Source organism: Phytophthora ramorum, assembly GCF_020800215.1.
Source record: "Phytophthora ramorum isolate Pr-102 chromosome Unknown Phyram_PR-102_s0015, whole genome shotgun sequence".
Taxonomy (NCBI): Eukaryota; Oomycota; class Peronosporomycetes; order Peronosporales; family Peronosporaceae; genus Phytophthora; species Phytophthora ramorum.
This window is the reverse complement of record NW_027150661.1, coordinates 368574-389942: the sequence shown is the minus strand read 5'-3', so window position 1 is coordinate 389942 and position 21369 is coordinate 368574. Positions and strand designations below refer to the sequence as shown.

The following is a 21369-nucleotide window of genomic DNA, read 5'->3' as shown; positions in this document are numbered from 1 at the left end:
GGCCGAAACAGCGACGTATCTTGTCCTTTGTCGTTGTGTCAGCTTTTCCGTTATCCTCCTGTTGGGCAAGAAAGCACGCAACTCCCGTGTAGCCCGAATTGAGCGCACACTGTCGAGCCTCTGCAAGTCGCCACACGCCACTACCACGTGGAGGAGGCTGAGCATATTGACAAAGAGCTTCAACACAACGCAAGTGACCTGCACTGGCCGTCATCGTCAGTGTACGCTCGGCTGGCCCTTCCGATCGATTCTGCGCGAGATACTCCACCACCTCGTGATATCCGTTCAACGCTGCGCCGTGCATAGCTCGCGTAGTGCAGCCTTCACTTCGGTTCTCGTGCAAGAATTTCACAAGCTCCAAATGTCCGTGTGTAGCGGCCGTATCCATCACAAGAGGCGAGAAGGCAGTACTCCTGTGCTCATGGAGCCAGCGAATAGCGCGGACATTGCCCAGCCCCGCAGCTCGACACACTTCCACTACTGTCACTGACTTAATTGACTCATGTGGACCGTCTGAAGCACTGTGCAGCCAGTCCAAGACCTCAACGTTGTCAAAGTAGCTCGTGGTTGCCACTGACAGCAGTCGATGTTCATCCGAGAGCGTCGGAGACTCGTCACGCGTGGCATGTAGCCACTTGAGTATTGGTAGACTATTGTACTCGATGGCACAACGACGCACTCCAACGAAGTGCAGCTGCGGCAGCGTTTGCAGTCTTGGATCTTGAGTGGCTTGTAGTAGCAGCTCCAATATGTGCTGATCCCGTTGACGAATGGCAAACTGTGGTAGTTTACCGCTGTAGATCTTGAGCGTAGAGGACGATGCGAGACTCGATTCGAATTGGCCTACGAGGTAGGGCAGCCCACCCTGGAAGCTTGTAATGAGCAGCAATAACTCCCGATCGATTAGCACCGAGAACGCAGCATCTGAAGATGGATCCAGCTTGGCCATCGCGACACGTCTCGCAGAATGTATCCATCTCCTTGAGGGCGATGTAGCAACACACGATGTTGAACATGTTGGACAACTTCACATTGAGCCATGTCCAAAATTCGACAATGATCCCGATACTATCACCACTAAACATGAACTGGCCGTTGCCGTTTTTGATAGCAGCGGTGCTCGGTTCGCTAACCTGTGCTGCACCTCCAGTTCAGAAGAGATCGTTTTTACGTTCTTCTCGAGTGATGAAACCCAAAATATGCGTTGTATCTGGTAAGTGCAAACAATGGTGAGGTCTGTTGGCCTCGAAAGTGCCCTGATGCGTGTGCCTAGCTGTACATCCATTCATTTACGGGCGGTGGAAAAACTCCAAACAAGCTATTTCACAGAAGTTTGCGACCGAGATTCTACCGCAGTCGAGTCAAATTCAATGACCGCCTCAGAGATGAAGCTCGATACAAGTTCTGATGGTGATCTGGTTGGTGTATTGATGAGGGCGAGGCTGCAAGACGCCGACTTTTATCGCATTTCCAAACACGGCTAGCGACCCACCTGGCGAAACAAAAACCAATAATGGAAGGAGCAAGTGTGTTCTCTTCGTCGAGATCGGAGATTCGGAGTTACCACAACACGTAAACCCAGCAGAAGCAGAGACGACAGAAACCGAAAGCCGCCAATTGAAGACGCAAAAGATGGCGATCCGAAAGTATTTTGCCAGTTTGATAGTGTTCGGACATCACTTACGGAAGTATTCAACATGTTGTTCGATCTGTCGCTCGCCAACTTCACCTATGGACCATGTACTCCGTCACTGTCAAGGACACCTCCCGAATGTCGTGGGCTTCATCCTCTGCTCGAATGATGACGCACGACTACCACCAAGAACAAAAGACACTAATCACAAACAGCATCAAAATCTGCACTTCACTGGTATTCGCCTTGAGCACGAATCGCGTTACTGTAGAGAGAATCGTTCTAAGTGGAACTAGTAGTCTACGTGGGTTCCGCGCCCATGTTTGTGCTGGGTTTGCCGTCGTCGGAGCCTACGTAACCCGGGGCGGGACGTATCTCCTCGGGCAGTTTCCCGCTGTTTCTCCTGCCGCCACTACTGGAAGCGGGGCCCTTGCCTCCAGTGCCGTCAGGCTCGATGAACTCGACGAGGTACGTGTCCATCATGGGGACGTTGGTGAAGTTGATCTTGCGGTGGAACGTGCAGCGGATGTCGATCATGTCCTTGACCACCTCCTGCACGACGGGGCTCACGAGGATCTTCTCCGGGACACCGTTGGACTCGAGCTCATTGGCCGTGAGGGCGTCGGGCCCCCACATATCGTAGCGCAGCGTCGTTGTGCCGATCACGCCGCCGATGATGTTGCCGATGTGGATGCCGATCCGCATCTGCAGCCGCTCGCCAGTGTTGGGGTCCTGCACCTTGCGCACCTCCTTGTGCATATCGCGCGCCATGGCCAACAGGTCTCGGATGTGGCTGCGCAAGTGCATCTGGTGCTTGTGCTTGAGCGTGCTTCGTCGCAGCAGATGCGACCGCAACTTGGTGCCGGAGCCTCGCGGAGTGCCTCCAGGGCCTTCGACGACCTCACTCTTGCGCTCGAGGGGGAGCACGCGGTTACTTGACAGCCGTCCCACGGTGGTGCCGAGCCCTCCAGCACTGACCGAGGCAACGGACATGCTTGCGTCCGCATTCGACATGTCGGCAGTACTCGCGGAGCTCGTTACTAGACCGGGGCCGAGACTCATGTCCACGTATGGCAGGCCAGACACGATCACGTACGCGTCACCGATGGTCTGCATCTTGAACACGCCGTGTTTCTCCGTGAGTTTGTCGAACGCGCAGAAGAGCGAGGCTAAGATGTTGACCACCTGCGCGGTGGCCGCCTGCGACGCGATGGACGTGAAGCCCTTGATGTCCGAGAACAAGATGCCAACCTGTTGGTGTTGGTCGCTGACCATTTCCCCCTCCTTGAGCCGCATGACCACCGCGGCCGGCAGCATCTGGTACAGTAGCCGATCCGCGTTCATCGTCTCGAGCTGCGTCCGAGTCTTGAGCCAGATCTGCCGCCGCGTGAAGAACTCGACGCTCTGCGACGCGATGATGTTCGCCACGACCGAAAAGTACGTGAGCACAATGGGGTAACTCGTTTTGAACTTGGAGTTGAACTTGGCCGCGTCTTGATTGTATCTCTGGAGCGACACCAGCGTCGTTAAAGACACCATGATGAGGGCTAGCACGTTGAACACGACCGCGTGGCGATACAGAATTGACCTCCCGTTGGACACGACGAACATGGCGAGCACCGTGTCCAAGCACAAGTTGACGTAGCGTGGCGACGTATCGATGTCGGCCTCAAAATTGACCCCCCAGAGCAGCGCCTCGGCAAGCGTGAACACGAGCAGCCCGACCAGGTAGAACCCGAGCAGCACATTGCGGAGCTTGATCTCCGAGTAAAAGACGAATTCGTCGCGCACGCGCCGGGCTACCAGTATCGCCACGAGTGCAAAGGGGCTTCGGATGAACAACAGGATCGCGTACATTGTCGGTGAAATCTCCTTCTGTGGTGCATCCGTGCTGAGGACAGAGAAGATTTCCACCAGCAGATCGCGCACGCAGGTAAACAACGCGTACACCGCAAGGGCGAGAAGAGTGGTGCGCGCACCTTCGACTCGATCCGAGAGCGTGCTCTCGAGATACTTGTTCTCCATCTCCTCCACCTTGAAGCACATATTCAGCAATCGGATCTCGGTCAGCATGTGCTGCTCGACGCTTTCGCTGGCATCCGTGCCTCCATACGACGCTAGGTCCGGAGGGGTACCCAATAGCATGCGAATGGGGTCGTACTTCTTCCACCGCTGGCGAGCAGAGTGCAGGATTTTGTTCCGTGTGATGGCGAGGAAGTCCTGCTCGAACGGACGACGAACGTTGATCACCGACGACGACATCATGATTGACTCACGCTTGGTGCTGAAGAACTCAAGCTGGCCGAGCACCGCCATCTGCGCCACCTCGGTGAGCGGCTCGCCCACCAGATACGTCGTCATGCTCCCCTTGCCTTTCACGTCAATCTGCCGCTCTTCGAAGGCGAAGTACCCTGCCAGCTTCTTGTACGTCACTTGGGAGATTTGGCACCGGCCAGTGATGCCTGTTGACTGCATGCGGGAGGCGGTGTTCACCGTGTCGCCAAAGAGCGAGAACTGCTGCTTCTTCATGCCTACCAGTCCACTGACGACGCGCCCCGAGTGAACTCCGATACGCAGCTTTATTCCGTTGCCGTTGGATGCTTGGCACTTGTCAAGACACGTGAGCATATCCAAGGCCATCGACACAGCCCGAAGCGCCGCTTCTCGGCCCTGATCTTTGCCTTGCAAGCCCGCACAAGCCATGTAGGTTTTGCCCACCGTCTCCATCTTTCGCACGCCGTGCTTTTGGCAGATTTGGTCGAAGAGCGAGTACACTCGATCGAGGAGAGAGACCACCTCCGTGGGGCTGAAGCGGTTCACGAACGACGCAAAGTCGGCAATATCGCAGAACAGGATCGTCACGTCTTGCTCGTCTTCGCTGATCAACGTGTCTCCCTTTTGCATGCGCTGGACGACGTGTTCGGGCAGCATGTTCTTGAGAATTTGAGTCGAGCGCTTTTGCTCGATGAGCAGGGACCGACTCTGGAGGAAATCCCGGCGCATGGTGATCTGGAGCGAGTAGCACGCGTAGGAGCCGAAAGTGATCACGAACACCAAGTAGAGTGCAAAGAGCATGAGATCCGACACGCTCACTGCGTCCGCGTAGTCCAGGGAGGGCAGCCTGTCAGCCAGCATGTAGAACGCAAAGTTGTAGAGTGACAGCATGAGCGCGTAGAGAAACTTGACTCGAATCACCACAAAGAGCCCCACCGGGTAAAGCGCAGCAGCAAACTTTCCCGTATCCGAGATGGTCAGCGTCAGCGCCATGCCGACAATGCTGTACGGCAGTAGGATGGAGAGCTGGTAGTTTTGCACAAAGAACTTGGTGCGTGCAAAGCGCATGAAGAGCAAGTCGCACACAAAGTATCCCACCCGAATCCAGATGTACGAAGACTCGTGTTCCCAGAGCACCTCGTACGCCGCGTAGAGAGGGATCATAAACGCCATGACCTTGAGGCACAGCACGACACGGCTGCGTTCACGGAACGCAAAGGTGATTTCGAACTCGGACTCAAGACGCTGGTGCTCCTCGCCCATAAATTCCAGTGTGAGCGGGTGCACTGGTGGCTGCACGCGCAAGGCTCGAGAGCTATGGGCGTCATCCTCCTGCATGAGTGGGTCCGGGTGGCCATTCTCCTGGGCGAGTTCGCGTTGAACCGAGACAAGCTGCTTCGAGAGCTCGTCGTGTTCGGTAGGGAGATCGAAGTCGCGGAATTGCTGACTCCACTCGCCTTCGAGTAGCGACGACGTGAGTTCTCCCTTATCCGAGCGCGCACTCCCACCTACTGCAGAGATCCCTCCCGTATAACTTCCTTCGTCGGAGCGACCTGATGAACTGTAAACCAGTTTAGACGCACGGGAATTATCCATGGACCCGTCGGCATTGCGGACAGGTAGGACGGGAAGATCACCAAGACCGCTATCGATCTCCAAAATGATGTCGTTGCTCGATGGTAAGTACATTTTCCTCAAGTACATGATGGCCAGGTCGACACAGATGCACGTCACAGACGTGAAGAACAGCAGAGTCCAGAACAATGTCTCTGAAAAAAGTATCCCCGCAAGACCTTGGAAATCCCGGAAGACGTCGAAGGTTGGGAACATTCGGTACGCTTGAGAGTACGCTCCGACGAACAAAATGTACGTTACAAACCCGCCAAAGAGGGAGATATAGTGCGCGCGAGTCCAGCGGTGCAAGCACTGCATGTGAATGGATGCTTTCAACGTTACTGTGATGATCAACGCTCCGTACACAGCAGTACCATCGGGGAAAAGTCCATTACCGCGACTGTACCTTGACGAGACCCCACCCAGCGTTTTCGTGACGAAGAAAAACACCAGAAGCGAATGGAACAGCGCGTTCGCTACCCAGAAGCTAAGGCCCCGTATGCTGAGCTCGCTCTTCCTGAGAGAACTCCGATACACAAACGGAAAACGAAGCACGGCGCTATCCCGAATATCCTCATCGGTGATCCCAAGAACAAAAATGGGTAACAGCGTGTACAAGACGTTCCAGCCCACCATCAAGTACGACTCGTACAAGGTTTGTCCCGAATACCCGTTGTAAAAGGAGTACAAGAAGAGCGTCATGATGAGAGCCATGTTCTTGTAGAAGGAGAACAGAATGACGCGAGCCACTCGTCGATGGTTCCAGCGCCCGTGCACGAGCAACAGGCGAGAGAGGTCGCGAAAGGTGACGACGGCAAAATCAGCAGCGCGTACAGCCTGCATTCCTTCGTGCCCGTAAATGCCGATACCAACGTGGGCTTCTTGGATCATACTGACGTCGTTGCCTCCGTCCCCCACTGCCAGCGTCAGGGGTGTCCCCGGCGCCGCCTTCATCAAGCTGACCACCTGAGCCTTCTGCATTGGACTTAGCCGACACGCCACTACCGTTCTGCACTGCGACGCAAGCTCCAGAAACAGTTCGTGTGCCAGTTGAACTCCGCCATTGGTATCTGTTATCGACGTGCGTGTGGACCCGGGCCTTGAACTCGAGCGGTGCCGTGAGTTTAACGCCATATTAGGTGACTGGAAAGGAAGACTCCCCATTGACTTGGACGACATCGAGCCGCTCAGACGAGCGTCTCGCTCGCTTCGTAATCCATCGGGAGTCGTGCTGTGATGGTACGTTGGGTCGGAGTGAGGCGTAATACTGGCGTGAGGGATCACTTGGTTGGCATTCACGTAGGAGATCTGCGCTTTGATTGCGCTTGATGTTAAGGCATCGGCGAGCAAGAACTCCAAGGCTTCGCCGTTGATAACCAACGAGATATCTTGCGATGCCACACCCGGAACCCAAAATCCTTCTCGCTTTAACTTCCGTCGAGCCTTCGCAATCTCATCAAGACAATCTTGCTTGGTCTTCCCCTTGACGATGATGATCTTGCTCTTAGGGCCGATGAGTCCACACATGTGCGCCACCGAGATCGCAGTTTCGTCCTTATCTCCTGTAAGCATCCAGATATTGATACCACCCAGGGATAATTGAGAAATGCACTCTCTCACACCTTCCTGAAGCAGATCTTCAACGCCCGTAGCGCCGAGTAGTTTGACGGACTTTTCGATGCGCTTGGCGACCTCCACGCATAGCTGTTCTCGGTTGGACAGCGCCTTTTTCGCTGCATCAAACTCGCATTTCCACTCCAGGTACTCCGTCAGCGAAAGCGTACGGTAGCCGAGCAGCAAGGTGCGTAAAGCCATTGCCGCGAAATAGTGCACGTGCAAGGCGAGTTTACTGATATCCTGGTTCTTGTTCGCGTTTGCAAACATGACAGTGTCCGCCCCCTTCGAGAACACCAAAATGTCTTGCTCTTGTGCCTCATAGTCACCGTTCAATCCGTCGAGCTCCGCTTCTAAGGAGTGCTCCAGATCCCCTAAACTATCGCGAACGCGCGGGAGTTTTGGATCGGACGAGCGCTGGTCCGCTTCGTCTCGACTCAACCTCTTGACAACGACGGACATGCACTTCCGCGTGCTGTCGAATTCGTTCAGAGCCAGGAGCTGATACGACTCGGACTTGCCAAACAACCGAATGTGGATAACGTCCCCCTCCCGCCGCTCGTAGACGCAGTCAAATTCCAAGGCAGCGTTGAGGAGTGCGACTTCGTCCGGTGAGGAACCGAAAAACTTACGGTCGCCCTTCAGCGAAGGAAAGGCGTCGCTCGCCTCAGCAGCCGCTGCGTGGTTGCTCGTGAACGAGTTGAATCCTCCGCTTTGGCGCCGACTTTCAGCGCGCATACTGCCCTCGACGCTTTCGGTTCTTCGACCAGTTGCACTGAGTGTGTCGGCGGATTGATCGCCAGATACTCCCGGCTCAAGCGCCACCGATGCCGAGTGGCAGAGTAGTAAACAGCGGAAGAATGGCCGCGCCAATTCGACTGCGTGGATCTCTTTTGCCGAAAAGCGCGACGGGTTCTCAACAAACTTCATCATTTGGGAATACGACCTGACGTCCTTCTCCGTCACCGATACATGCTTTGATTTCCGCCTCCCATCGGTGTTTCCGTCTCTCCCCGCGTTGCTTCCTCGCACCGCGGAGGCTGAGCCAAACTTGAGCATCATATCGCTGCCACCCGGCAGATCGTCGGTCGACGCCTGCGCTGCGCGCCGAAGCTGCATGTTGGACCCGTCGAAGATGATGCCGCCGATGCTGCACACCTTGAAGAGCATTTGGTTCTTGGTCAGCGTGCCCGTTTTGTCGCTGAAGATGTACTTGATCTGCCCTAGATCTTCGTTTACATTGGACGTACGCGCTGTGACGCCGCGGCCCGTGATCGAGCAGTACATTTTCGGGTCGTTCTCGATTCGCCGCGCTTGGTACCATTTCACCACTTCCAGACTGATGTACAGCGAGATCGGCACCATGTTGTTGTACAGGATCAAATACGTGACCCACGCCTCCAAAAAATACGCGGGGTGGAACTTCCCGATGAACGGGAACGCTCTCGCGTAACCAGGCTTTTCGTGGACTTTGACGGCAAAGAGCGACGCCTGGACGGAGCTGAAGCAGCAAACGCCGAAAAGTACCGAGAAAATGAGGAAGATGCAGCGGTTTGCGATCCGGTCCAGGCGACTGAATTTGGACGGGATGGCTTTCATGTTCTGCACCAGCTTCGTGTCGTTGCCGCCCCCGACGACAACCCCCACGACCCATTTCGTGTTGCACAGCTTCATCCCGCGCAACAAAACGTTCTCGATCGTGATAGGAATTTCTTCGGATACGGAGGCTACGCCATGGGTTCGCCCTTGCCGTGCCGCAGGCTCACCAGCTGCCTGCGTTGTCGCGTTCGAGATCCGCATCACTCCGTCGAAGCTGTACAATCGTTTGTTTGGCGCTTCGCAGCGGATTTCTCCGTGGACCGTGTCGGCAAAGTCTCTGGGGGTCTGGGGGGTGATTTGATTCCATTTGATGCAGTGGCGAACTTTGAGATTGGACTCGCCATCCAGGCTGGAAGTTTCGCACATGGCCTCCCCATTCTCCTGGCTCGAGAACAGGAGCACGATATCCGCGGGCACCTGCTCCTGGTCGCGGAGCTTCACCACGTGACCGACGCGCAAGTTTTTCCAGAAAATCGTCTGAAAATCGCCAAGACGAGCTTCCGCTACCTCCTTTTTCTTGCCTTCGAGTGTACCGTTCAGCGCCTCGGTCTTCCCGTGATTCACGATCCAGTCTTGCTGATGGCGTCCGCGGTCTTCCAGGCCTTCCTTGATCATCGTCGCGGTCAGTACCAACATCAAGGGGCCGATGGTCGAATACTCGTTCGTGGGGGACAAGTCTGTACACAACTGAAGGAGAGAGATGATGAGGAAGTAGAAATTGGCCACGCGACGGAACTGCTCAAACAGCGACTTGGGGAGGAAGTTGAGGGCCGTGTACTTGGACGACCGCACTGTGTTGGTCCAGTACGGATCCGAACGATGGTGTTTCTGCATGTACGCTGCATACTCCATCGTCCTCCGCGCGTCATTCACGAACAGCAACCGACTTTTGATCAGGTCTTCTGAGTCATCACTATCATCACAGAAACCTGCTTGTCTGGGGAAGTCGGTCACTCGATTGCGTCGAAATACCCTCGCGAGCCACCCCGGTTTACCGTGCGATTTCTTCGTGTGGGTAGCTGTAACAGCATCTGCTGGTGACGTAGCATCCACTTTCGCAGACGCCAAGCTCACCTCGCTCGTCGGCGCCGGGAAACTGCTGATACCCGACCGGAAGGCCAGCGGATGCAGCGAGAGCGCCATACTGCTTGCTGGAGGGCCGGGTGAAAGACCAAATTGGTCATGCATAAACCCACCAAGGTTCGACCTGCTCCAGAAAGCCAGCAACGCCGCTACGTCGACAAAACTCGAGATGAACGCACAGAGCGGAGGACCGACTCGCCAATGTCAATGACTGGAACTCGACGTCTGGAGTTTCTTACTATGCACGATGAACTATTCACAGGGAGGCGCTGCAACAAACCAAAACGGCTCGCCAACATGCCCATTTTTACAGCCTTTTCGCGAAACGCCCTGACAGCGAAAGCGCTATATGTATACACATCATTCCATCGAGAAGAAGACAACGGAATGTCGCGCTGTGGTCGACGCCTAACGATATCCGGCACCACTTTACCACTCAACCCCAAACTCCCAACATTCACACTACAAACCTACAGACGTCACCAATTGCACAATTGCATTGATGCTTTGCGCGTTGGGTCATGAAGATCTAATGGTACGACATGGCTCAGTCGTTCTCGATGTTTACTTCTCGGCTTAGTGCACGCAGGACTTGCTGGTGTCAACGTGTACACCATTGCCACACCATGATCCCACCCAATAATGGAGAACGTCCCACTTGAACATCAACTATCGGAGCTCCATGCCGCTCTTCGCGCGCGACTCGCCGGCGCTGCGCGTGCTGACGCAGGACGAGCTGTTGCACCACATCAGTGGCTTCATGCGCGGCGTCCCGTTCGTCGTGGGCGCGTTCGCCGTTCGAGAGGCGCAGCGAGGGGCTCAGGAACGTGCCAACCTCCAGGTGACTGCGGGCACCACGTTGTACCCGCAGCCGCGCGGCTATTTGCCCCAATTGGCCATCATCCGGGCCGATCTGGACATGTTGGAGAGGCTATTGCAGGTCTCCCTGCTACCGGAACACAAGCGCAACCCTCGCCTCGAGTTCTTCGAGGTCATTCGGTGCGCCGTCATGTTTAACCGCCTGGAAGTGCTGCGCTGGCTCGGAGAGCACTGCAACTTAACGGAGTACGAGTTCGAAGGCAACTTGTTAAACTACGCAATTCACTACAGTGGGGACGTGGCCGTGTTGGACTGGCTGCATGGCCATGTGCCTCGCCAGTTCGTGCACATCCGCCCGTGGCAGCTGTGCTTCGCGGCGTCCAGGGGCAACTTGACGGCCGTGCGGTGGCTACATGAACATGACTACGCAGGGTTCTCGGCTGGAGTGATGGACGCAGCGGCGATCGCAGGCCATTTGGAGGTTGTGCAGTACCTACACGAGCATCGGACGGAGGGCTGCACGTACGAGGCCATGGATATGGCTGCAGCTAACGGACATCTGGAGGTGGTGCAGTTCTTACACGACAACCGCACGGAAGGGTGCACGACGGTCGCCATGGGCTGCGCGGCTGGCCTCGGACATGACAGGGTGGTAGAGTTTCTAGGCACACATCGGACGGAAGGACCGCACCCGCGTGCGCTGGAGGACGCGGCCAAGAATGGACACTTGGAATGCGTCGAGCTACTGTGCCGGTACTCGACGAGAGGCTGCTTATTCCAGGCGCGAAAGGGAGCTGCGAAGAAGAAGCACCAGGATGTGGTGGAGTATCTGTCGGGAATCATGGCGGACAACGTGTGGAGCTGCAATCCTCGACGACACGAAGGCGACGGTCCGAGACGGTGCCAGAAGAACGAATACGCGCTGGTGCTGCAACGCAGACCATCGCGTCTGCTACGCAGCAACAGCAAGGTTAGGAAAGTGGAAGGAGGCTTCTTCGCTCGAATGTTCGGCAGCGACACGGGACGGCGAGAGCCCACACGCCTTTGCTCCCGAGACGTGAGTGTCGTGCACCGAACCTCCGAGTCGCTGTCGACCCACGAGGTGATGGCCTAGGCTGCCCTCCACTCTCCTATGTTATTGGTACGCATACCTTGACGTTTTCGTGGTGTGACTTTCCTCGCGAACTCGACAACGTTCAACAGGATGTTGATTCTGCTTCCGAGAGACTATCAAAAGGACCAACATTCAGTCCTCAAAGCTGTCCCCCAGTAGTTTTCCGAGAGCTAGCTGCCATCCGCAGCGTTCCAAAGCGCAGGTATCTGTGTGTAAACAATCTTTAACGCTTTGTGATTCAATATTGTTCGTCATCCGACATGTAGCCATATTTACGACCACCAAAATGTTCAATACCCTTCAAACTCGTTGCCATTGACACAATTGGCAGGACGCAGGACGATGGACTTCGAGGCGCTCTTCCCACCGTTAGCGCCGCAGAACGAGGCCACCGCGCAAGAATTGAGCTCCGTTGATATCAACGTAGACGATATCTTGCTGATGCCGCTGGAAAAAGCGGTGGACGACGGCATTTACCGCGCGTTGCGGCGCTGGAACGAAGGCGACTCGGCGCTGACGGACAAGGCGCTGCCGTACGCCGAGCGGGTGAAGAAATACCAGCGAATTGCTGCTCTAGCGTTGCAGCCTGATGGAGAGCTCAATACTGCAGAGGAAGAGCGAGAAGAACAAGAAGATGCGGCTTCCGAATCGGAGGAAGAGCAGCCAGAAGCAGCTGGCAGAGCAGAGGTCGTGGCCAAGCAGCGAGAGGCTGTCGCGGCCGTGAGACGGCAGAAGAAAGAGCGGAAGAAGGTGCAAAGAGAACATGAAGAGGAGAGAGAGAGGTTCAACGCCGTGTTCGATGAACTGGGCGATATTGACGAGCTAAGAGCCGAGAGGGTGCCGAATGAGCGCCTGCAGAAGTTCGTGGACACTTTCAAGCTCAAGAAGCGCCGACTGGTACAGAAGAGGTCGATGGCGGACACGGTCACCGCTATGAGCTTTGAATTCGCACGGCCGGTGCCGGATGTGCATGCAGAGGAGGAGGAAAAGAAGGACGATGTTGTTCGACAGGATAACGACCCGATTTTGTGGTTCGACGTGTTGCATCCAAGCAAGGACCCGGCGAGGACGCAGTCGTTCGTTGTGCGACGCTCGCAGCGAATTTCCGAGCTCGTGGACCTGATTGCGTGCGCGAATGATGAGCGACTGCATGAGCATGCAAGAGCCTCGAAGCTCGTCTACTTTGGCCAGAAGTTTTTCGTGGACCGACGTGTTCCTGGCAGCTTGGACTACTCGGAGCAGATTATCCGCTGGATTCAAGCTGCTCCCGAGCGCGAGGCCAAGTACGGCGCTTTTTTCGCAGGGAAGCGAGTGGCTCACAGTCTTCACTCGTCGACTTTTGCCGATTTGGAACTGCACATTGACGTGCCAGGTGTGTATATTCACCAGGGAGAATGTGAGCATTTGCTGCGACTTCGCGATGCCCGGCTACCACACGAGTTTGATGCAGCGAAGAGCGATGGAGTGTTCCCACTACGCCTGCCCAACCCGCTCAATCGCACGCTACGCAACTGCTTGATCTGCCAGCACTACACGGCGAAGTTTGTGTGCTATGGTGATCGCCTGGCGACGATGGACCCCATGTTCTTCTGCAACCGCTGCTACCGCGCCGCTCACTACGATACCAAGGGAAACCTGCTCTACAACGACTTCTTGAGCTTTCCATTCGTTCAAGACTAACTTGGTTCGGTCCGAGACTTGCTTTCACCAAATTCATAATTTAAGTGACTCAACTCGAGTTGAAAGTAGCGCATCAAGGGAATTTGTCGTGTGCGCCGTAGTCGTTGTTGGCGGTGCGCGAGGCCTTGGAAAACTTGGTGAGCGCTAGAACGCCTAAGCTGCAAGATGAGCTCACGACGAACATGATGTCGAAGTACCGATGGAAGACGTTGAACTCAATTTCGCCCAGCACTTCATCAATTCGCTGACTGCATGAAGCGCAACAGTACAACCACAAAGCAACTGGTAGTTAGAGCCTGATTCATCTTCGTAACTTCTCCCAACGTACCGGTGCAGCGGGCTGAGATTCATCCGCATGAGGACGAAGGACGAAATGAAGTACATCCCCATGAGGTGTGCTAGCCAGAGCACGACGCTGTTCGACGACACGGTGCTGGAGTAGGCGCGGAAGAATTTGAGCAGCGTCACCAGAAAGCCTCGGGTCTGGGTGAACACAAGAATACCCACAAAGCCGAGTGAAGCCACCTCCGACACGAAGCGAATATTCAGCTGCTCTGCCAGCGACGGCCAGATGTACAGCAGCTTCTCCACCACATCCGTGATCGGGTCCTTGTCGCGGTTCCGTCGAAACACCACGTTCACGGTGCTCATTACCATCTTGTACATACAGAAGCCCGACATGACGTATCCAAAGAAGTTGAGCACGCGGCCCCGCAACGTTCTAGCGCGAAGCGACCGCTCCTGCACGTCTCTGAGGTCGTTCACCTCGAGAAACAGCTCGCGTCCCAGACTCTCCAGCGTCAAGATCTCCGCCTCCAGCCCCTTAATGTACGTCGTGTCGTCCTTGGCCGACGAGAAGAGTCCGAAGGCTCGCGAGAAGAACGAACCCTTCTTGGCCCCACCTGCAAAGGCCTCATCTTGTCGTCGTGCAGAGGCTCTGAGCTCCAGCGTCAGCCGCTTCTTCTTGGCAATGAGAATGTCCAGATTATGGCGCAGCCTCTTCTCCAAGAACTCAATGTCCTCCTCGGCCACCCGACGCCAGAAGAACGTCATGTACTCGTACGGACAGTTGACGGCTCCAAAGCCAGACAGCAGCGCCATGAAGAGTACGCCCAATAGACTCACTCGACTCACAAAGTTCCTGATAGAAAACAACGCTAGCAGAACAAAATCATAGCAGTGAACAACAATATCAGTGCCCAGACCTCTCTATCTCGTCTCTCGTGCTCCGATTTGCCTCCGAACTGCTGCAATCAACTCACCGTCCACAGATTGCTGTGGTAGGTCTGGCTGCAGCACGGACCCGAGCCTCCAGAAGCCGTAAAGGTACACTGCGAGCAGCAAAGTCGCTGTAAGGGCGGCCTTCCTCCTGTCCGCGCCGTGCTCCCTCGCCAGCGCGTAGAAGAGCGACAGCGGCAACACCAGCACCTCCAGGTACGTCATTGCAATAAGATCCGCCCTCCAGACCCACTGGCGGCTGCGCGCGCCCATCACGTCCGTCACCTCGAACAAAACCATCTCGAAGAGGCTCAGGCTGAAGGTCAGAGACGCCGCGAAGAGCAGCGGCGTGGCCAGGCTGCGCACGGCGTAGTCGCGGAAGAGCCACCACGAGAAGAAGAAGCGCGCGAACAAGAAGAAGAGCAGCCAGCTGCCCAGCGCCATGGCCGCATCCGACGCCGGCAGCGCCCACAGCGCCGTCAGCATCGCCGACATTGTTTTTATTTGGGCAATAATGCAAAAATGCCCATTTTGTAATTGGGTTCAATTGGGAACAATAATGTCTTCTTCGTCTTCTCCGCGCGCTATCAGCTCGTACATGCAAGTTCTCACGAGTAAGCCGCTGTTTGAGCACGTGGTGTCGTTTATGGACGGGTACCCATTGCCCGTTGCGAAGTTTGCACGCGCTCATCGGTTCCGACCTCGGGTGGAAGGGAGATATCCCAGCTCCAGGGGGCTTTTGCCGCAACTCGCAGTCATTTGCGACGACTTTTCCGTCCTGGGAGCTCTTTTCAAGCTAGTTACCGGGTATTCGTCGAGTTATAGCAACCCGGAGACGGAATTTGTGGGCGTTGTGCGCTGCGCCGTGAGATTCGACAAGTTGAAGGCGCTGCAGTGGCTGGAAGAGCATTTGGAGCTGCGAAGTTACGCGTTTGAAGCGGATCTGATGGACATAGCAGTAGGATACACGACAGGGGTGCAAATAATGGACTGGCTGATGACCCACCACTCGGAAATGAAGCTGCAGGTGTCGGCGTGGGCCCTGCGACTCGCAGCGTACAACGGGGAGCTGCAGAAGATGAAGTGGCTGCACGAACACGGATTTCGGGGCTTTTCCAGTACGACGGCGGACGACGCGGCGTGTGCGGGGCACACGGGAGTGTTGACGTTCTTGCTGGAGCATCGTGTAGAAGGGTGCACCTCACGGGCGCTAGATCAAGCAGCAGCTCATGGACATATTGAGGTGGTCAGGTATCTGTTTTCGTTCATTTATGGGAAAGCACCGGCAGAGCAACATCGGGTTACGGCGAGAGCATCGTTCGCGATGACCAAAGCGGCGTTGTGTGGGCATGCTGAGGTCGTGGGGGTTCTTGGACGACGACACTGCAAGCCGCTGAACAATACGCTGCTGGATGTCGTGGCGACGGGGGAGCTGCAAGTGCTGAAGCAACTCTGTCGTTACTCGAGTGAAGGCTGCCTGGTCGAGGCACGCAGACGAGCGAAAGCACTGGGGCACGTGGATATTGCCGCTTTCCTTGCTACTCAGATTGTGCCTACTGCATGGGCGTGCAGACTGCATCGACATTCAAGTTCCGGGCCGCGACGCTGCCAACGGAAGCCTAAGGTGACTTTGTTGTGATATTTTCCTGGCTGCAATTCAAAAACCAAACGGTTGAATGAATAGTATGTCGTTTGCGGACGAGGTGGAGATCAAACAGATCACTACTATGGACCGATCAATGATGATCAACTGGAAGCTCCTCTTCACCACCAATCCCGCTAGGAATAATAATCTGTAGTCGTAGATACTAGTCGCCCTACCTTGATAGACTAGTCGGTGTGTTCGGCTCGACGCCGTCGGTATTCTGCTTCATCCTCCCTCAGAATTTCTGCTGCACGGTTTGCTACCATCACAACGGACGAGTGCACGTTGCCGTTCGGAATCAGCGGGATGATGGACGCGTCAGCTACACGAAGGTTCTTGATGCCGAAGACGCGCAAGTGATCGTCCACGACACCGTCGTCCTCCGACTTTCCCATGGACGCACTACCAACCCAGTGCGAGTTGCGGAACACGGAGTTGAGCACCCATTCATCCAAGTCTGTTGTACCACATACGCGCTTGTGGTTAGAAAAGAATCTCGGCAATGAGTCTGTGGCTCGCACCTTTCGAGGACGTAATACCGATGCCAGGGGCGATTTCACGTCCGATCAGGTCTTTCTCGGCTGCTCACATATAAATCGCGTCAGTGTTTGATGTCCGTAAGGTATTGTTGCACCACAACCCCAGTTCAGCTCACCTAGCTTCCCCATTATGTCTCGAACCACTCCTATTGCCCAGGATATCTTCCACACGTCACCCTCCCTGAGATGCTCAGGCTCAAACTCTGGTACCTCCGAGACAATTCGTGGAATCAAGTGGTCATCGATGTCGTTATCATCAACTGAATCATCGTCATCATGAATTAGCACCACCCGGTTGCGGGCAAGCGGGTGAAGCAGCGCAATTGTGACGACCACCTCGTGAACATGGTCGAGCGCGGCGCTATTCGACATATGCGGCTCCGATTTTTTAGGGAACAGTGTAAGCTGGATTTCAGGTAGTGTCGCTCCCGGAGGAATCAGGAAAGCGCCAACGCTGATGCCAGCAGTGCCGAAGAGGCCAAAGCTGGAAGCGTTAGGATGCTTGGCGTTAGTGGCCTTGAAGTACGAGTCTAGATCCGACCTGCACACGAGAAGACTGTCAGGATGTTGCTAGGATAGACATTGACAGTGGTGGTACTTACTGGAGATCAACAACTCGTGCAGCTTCGCACTCAAATGTCATACCGACCACCGGGTGGTCCTGTAGATTCATACCCACACGTGGTAGGTGCTTCTTCAAAGGCAATCCAGCCTTCTTCAGCGTGTCGCGGTTTCCAAGTCCGGAAAGCATCAGGATTTTTGGCGTATTGATCGCACCGGCAGTGACAATGACTTCGCCGTGCGCTGCGAGGCGAATAAGCTGTACGGTTCCGTTTCCGTAGCGTACTTCCACGCCTTCCGTCACATTCTGCTCGTTGATCCTAATTCTCTGCAGTCAAGAGGAAAGCAACGAAAGTTGCTGGGTCAGACCAATTTGAAGCAAGAGAGCAGCGTTGAAGGATAGATCCACGTACGGTGACCGTTGTATCCAGCATCAACTGGAAGTTGCTCCGTGTGGACTGCGCCGTCTTGCTATCCAGCATCGGCCCCAAGAATGCCTTCGCAGCACTCTCGCGTACACCATCTCGGGTGTTAAAGTGGTAGTAGCCAGCACCGTATCGACCTCCGGGTGCGTTGAAATCGTCTGTTCTCGGGATTCCCAACTCTTCACAAGCCTCTAGGAAGTCGCTGGAGAAATCCATTTTCATGGCTGGTTTGCTTGTGCGGACGAAACCCCGCGTGCTGTGGAAGCTCGAGTTCGGTCCGTCGTAGTCCTCGATGCTCATGTAAATCTCCAGCGTTCTCTCCCAAGTCCATCCCTGCATCTGCCACCGCTCCAGATCCGACGGTAGCGCTCGCACTATCATTGCGCCACAATCACATCAGATTCTTCCACCTGACAGTAATCCACAGCAAATCTCTTACCGTAGAGCATGGCGTTGTGGATCCCACAGCCGCCCAGAGCTTTCGCCACGTTCACGTCCGGATACGCCCAATGGAGCGACGGAGTGTTGGCCACATTGGTCCAATAGAACGGCACGTCGAACGGTGTTAATTGCTGCTCGTTCAGCGGCGACGGGATCGCGTCCTGAGCACAAAAGACAAGCAATTATTGTAAATATTCCCAATTCTCACGAATTTGCAGCTCTCAAATCTCGCACTTTGCCCCCCAATTGCGTTTGCGAAGCGTTGCCCGCTTCGATGAGCAGCACACGTCTCCATTTGTCGTCGGACAGCAGTTTGGCCACGACGGACCCTGCAGGGCCTCCACCAATGACAATGGCATCAAACTGAAGTTGCAGTACCAGAAGGAAATAAGACACCGCCACAATCCCACAATGTGACGCTTTTCTTTACCTCTTGCGCCAACACCAGCGGCGTGAGCGGCAGAGCAGGCGACGGCGGGTGCAGCAGCCGCAGTACGATGGACACGCAGGCCACAAACCCCGCGAACAGCAACAGCAGCGCCACGCCGCTCACGAGGAGGCGCGTGCGGCGGCCGATGCGCGTTGAGACGCCGGGATGCAGCAGCGACGAGCGCTCGGTGCTGCTCATGGTCTATGTGGAGGCGAATACGGAATGACCTGCGAGTTGTAGGCTGCAACCGCCACCAGTGGCGTGCTTGAGGTCCATCCCTGTCCGGCTTCAACTGGAGAGCATTGTTGGCCGTTTCACACACGTCGCAGGAATCCTATTGGCACGCATATCGCATGCTTTATGAAGTTGTAAAGGTTCCAGTTGGAAATCCGATTTGACAAGGTATCATTTTAAAGGGGGCCAACACTTAAACTGACGGCCGACAGTATTTGCGGCAACTTCAACTTGGCGTAATGCAGCCAGCACTAGATCAAACGTCACTCAGCCGAGCATAAAGTCAAACACATATTCTGACACGTACAGGCAACAGCTATCACGTGTCTTGATTTAAGTCAGTCGTATCTCTCCACAGCGTGTATTGTCAACAACCGGCAATGTCCACGTCGTTGGAAAGGACAACATATTCCAAGTCAAGCCGCCACTATGAGTGTTTTTTAAGACATTTTACACAGGACAGGTGATTCGACAGCATGTTTTTCGTTATTGGGCACTCAAGCTAATACATTTCCATCAGCACCAGGTGCTCGTCCCTGTCCCCGACCCACGAACGGTACTGAGACCGTCACCAAACCGCCACTCTCTCCCTTTACGGCGTGTGAAGACTTGTTAGCTCCGATCTCAAAACATATTATATGAACGCCGAAGCCTCATCGAGCCTTATCATCATCCTCCCGTTTCGGAACGGCGCGAAAAAAAGTCGCCATCATTTTCAAATCCTTATTCGCTTAACTCTCAAATACGCAATGTAGTGGTAATTCCAGAGGTTATGTAATACTAAAGTCATTATACTTACAACTTGCAACTACGCTGTAAATGACGACTCCCATTTATTAGATCACAGAGGTGCTCAGATAATAAGAAAAACACTGTACTTCAGGCGGTGCCGTCAATTGCCTTTTCCCCAAGAGCTCATTATCCAAGTTGCGCGCCAAGGCTCAAGACCATCACTCTCTGGCTCCTTTGATCATGCGTGAGATCCTCTCCATCCACCTGGGCCAGGGCGGCATCCAGACGGGCAACGCCTGCTGGGAGCTCTACTGCCTCGAGCACGGCATCCAGCCCGACGGACAGATCCCCAGCGACTCGAGCGCCATGGGCGACGACTCGTTCTCCACCTTCTTCTCTGAGACGGGCTCAGGCAAGCACGTCCCCCGCGCTGTGTTCGTGGACCTGGAGCCCACCGTGTGCGATGAAGTCCGCACGGGCACGTACCGTCAGCTGTACCACCCGGAACAGATCATCTCGGGCAAGGAGGACGCCGCCAACAACTACGCCCGCGGCCACTACACCATCGGCAAGGAGGTCGTGGACCTGGTGCTGGACCGCGTGCGCAAGCTCGCGGATGCTTGCACGGGTCTGCAGGGCTTCATGGTGTTCAACGCCGTGGGCGGCGGCACCGGCTCGGGCCTCGGCTCGCTGCTGCTGGAGCGTCTGTCGGTCGACTACGGGCGCAAGAGCAAGCTCGGCTTCACCATCTACCCGTCCCCCCTCGTGTCGTCGGCCGTCGTGGAGCCGTACAACTCGGTGCTGTCCACGCACGCGCTGCTGGAGCACACGGACGTGGCCATCATGCTGGACAACGAGGCCATCTACGACATCTGCCGCCGCTCGCTCGACATTGAGCGCCCCTCGTACGCCAACCTCAACCGCCTCATCGCGCAGGTCATCTCGTCGCTCACCACGTCGCTTCGCTTCGATGGTTCACTGAACGTGGACATCACCGAGTTCCAGACGAACCTGGTGCCGTACCCGCGCATCCACTTCATGCTCAGCTCGTACGCGCCCGTCATCTCGGCCGAGAAGGCCTACCACGAGCAGCTGTCGGTGGCTGAGATCACCAACAGCGCCTTTGAGCCGACATCTATGATGGCCAAGTGCGACCCGCGTCACGGCAAGTACATGGCCACGTGCCTCATGTACCGCGGCGACGTCGTCCCCAAGGACGTGAACGCCGCTGTGGCCACCATCAAGACGAAGCGCACCATCCAGTTCGTGGACTGGTGTCCTACGGGCTTCAAGTGCGGCATCAACTACCAGCCGCCGTCGGTGGTGCCGGGCGGTGACCTGGCCCGCGTGCAGCGCGCTGTGGCCATGATCTCCAACACGAGTGCCATCGCCGAGGTGTTCTCTCGCATCGACCACAAGTTCGACCTGATGTACGCCAAGCGTGCGTTCGTGCACTGGTTCGTGGGCGAGGGCATGGAGGAGGGCGAGTTCTCGGAGGCTCGCGAGGACCTCGCTGCTCTGGAGAAGGACTACGAAGAGGTGTCGGCCGAGACTGCTGAGGGCGAGGACGAGGAGTTTGGCGAGGAGTACTAAGCGTAGAAGAATTCTGACCGTCCACCCTCGTGCTGCCGGTCTATAGAGCCGCGATGCAACGAAGAAGCTTCCGTTGTGCTGCTGGCCATCATATGGCCACCCTTGGAAGTTAGTTGACGAT

The 21369-nt window shown here is 55.6% G+C and overlaps 7 protein-coding genes across 7 annotated transcripts; 4 read left to right on the top strand and 3 right to left on the bottom strand.

Moving 5' to 3' along the window:
• Positions 1–1933: 1933 nt before the first annotated feature.
• Positions 1934–9877, bottom strand: KRP23_12440 (Phospholipid-transporting ATPase VA; the record flags this gene model as incomplete). Its single annotated transcript, XM_067883061.1, has 1 exon — positions 1934–9877. One exon carries the CDS (start codon positions 9875–9877, stop codon positions 1934–1936), a length of 7944 nt encoding a protein of 2647 aa, XP_067739348.1.
• Positions 9878–10499: 622 nt separating this feature from the next.
• KRP23_12439 (uncharacterized protein) lies at positions 10500–11750 on the top strand (the record flags this gene model as incomplete). Its single annotated transcript, XM_067883059.1, has 2 exons — positions 10500–10975; positions 11576–11750. 2 exons carry the CDS (start codon positions 10500–10502, stop codon positions 11748–11750), a joined length of 651 nt encoding a protein of 216 aa, XP_067739347.1.
• A 342-nt stretch (positions 11751–12092) lies between these two features.
• KRP23_12438 (snRNA-activating protein complex subunit 3) lies at positions 12093–13430 on the top strand (the record flags this gene model as incomplete). The annotated part of the gene is made up of 1 exon (XM_067883058.1): positions 12093–13430. One exon carries the CDS (start codon positions 12093–12095, stop codon positions 13428–13430), a length of 1338 nt encoding a protein of 445 aa, XP_067739346.1.
• A 73-nt stretch (positions 13431–13503) lies between these two features.
• On the bottom strand, positions 13504–15143 carry KRP23_12437 (Golgi pH regulator; the record flags this gene model as incomplete). Its single annotated transcript, XM_067883057.1, has 3 exons — positions 13504–13678; positions 13759–14587; positions 14693–15143. 3 exons carry the CDS (start codon positions 15141–15143, stop codon positions 13504–13506), a joined length of 1455 nt encoding a protein of 484 aa, XP_067739345.1.
• Positions 15144–15207: 64 nt separating this feature from the next.
• On the top strand, positions 15208–16287 carry KRP23_12436 (Secreted RxLR effector protein 124; the record flags this gene model as incomplete). The annotated part of the gene is made up of 1 exon (XM_067883056.1): positions 15208–16287. One exon carries the CDS (start codon positions 15208–15210, stop codon positions 16285–16287), a length of 1080 nt encoding a protein of 359 aa, XP_067739344.1.
• A 191-nt stretch (positions 16288–16478) lies between these two features.
• On the bottom strand, positions 16479–18887 carry KRP23_12435 (Choline dehydrogenase, mitochondrial; the record flags this gene model as incomplete). Its single annotated transcript, XM_067883055.1, has 8 exons — positions 16479–16750; positions 16815–16874; positions 16949–17373; positions 17435–17721; positions 17807–18192; positions 18258–18420; positions 18494–18622; positions 18690–18887. 8 exons carry the CDS (start codon positions 18885–18887, stop codon positions 16479–16481), a joined length of 1920 nt encoding a protein of 639 aa, XP_067739343.1.
• A 1008-nt stretch (positions 18888–19895) lies between these two features.
• KRP23_12434 (Tubulin alpha chain) lies at positions 19896–21248 on the top strand (the record flags this gene model as incomplete). Its single annotated transcript, XM_067883054.1, has 1 exon — positions 19896–21248. One exon carries the CDS (start codon positions 19896–19898, stop codon positions 21246–21248), a length of 1353 nt encoding a protein of 450 aa, XP_067739342.1.
• Positions 21249–21369: the final 121 nt, after the last annotated feature.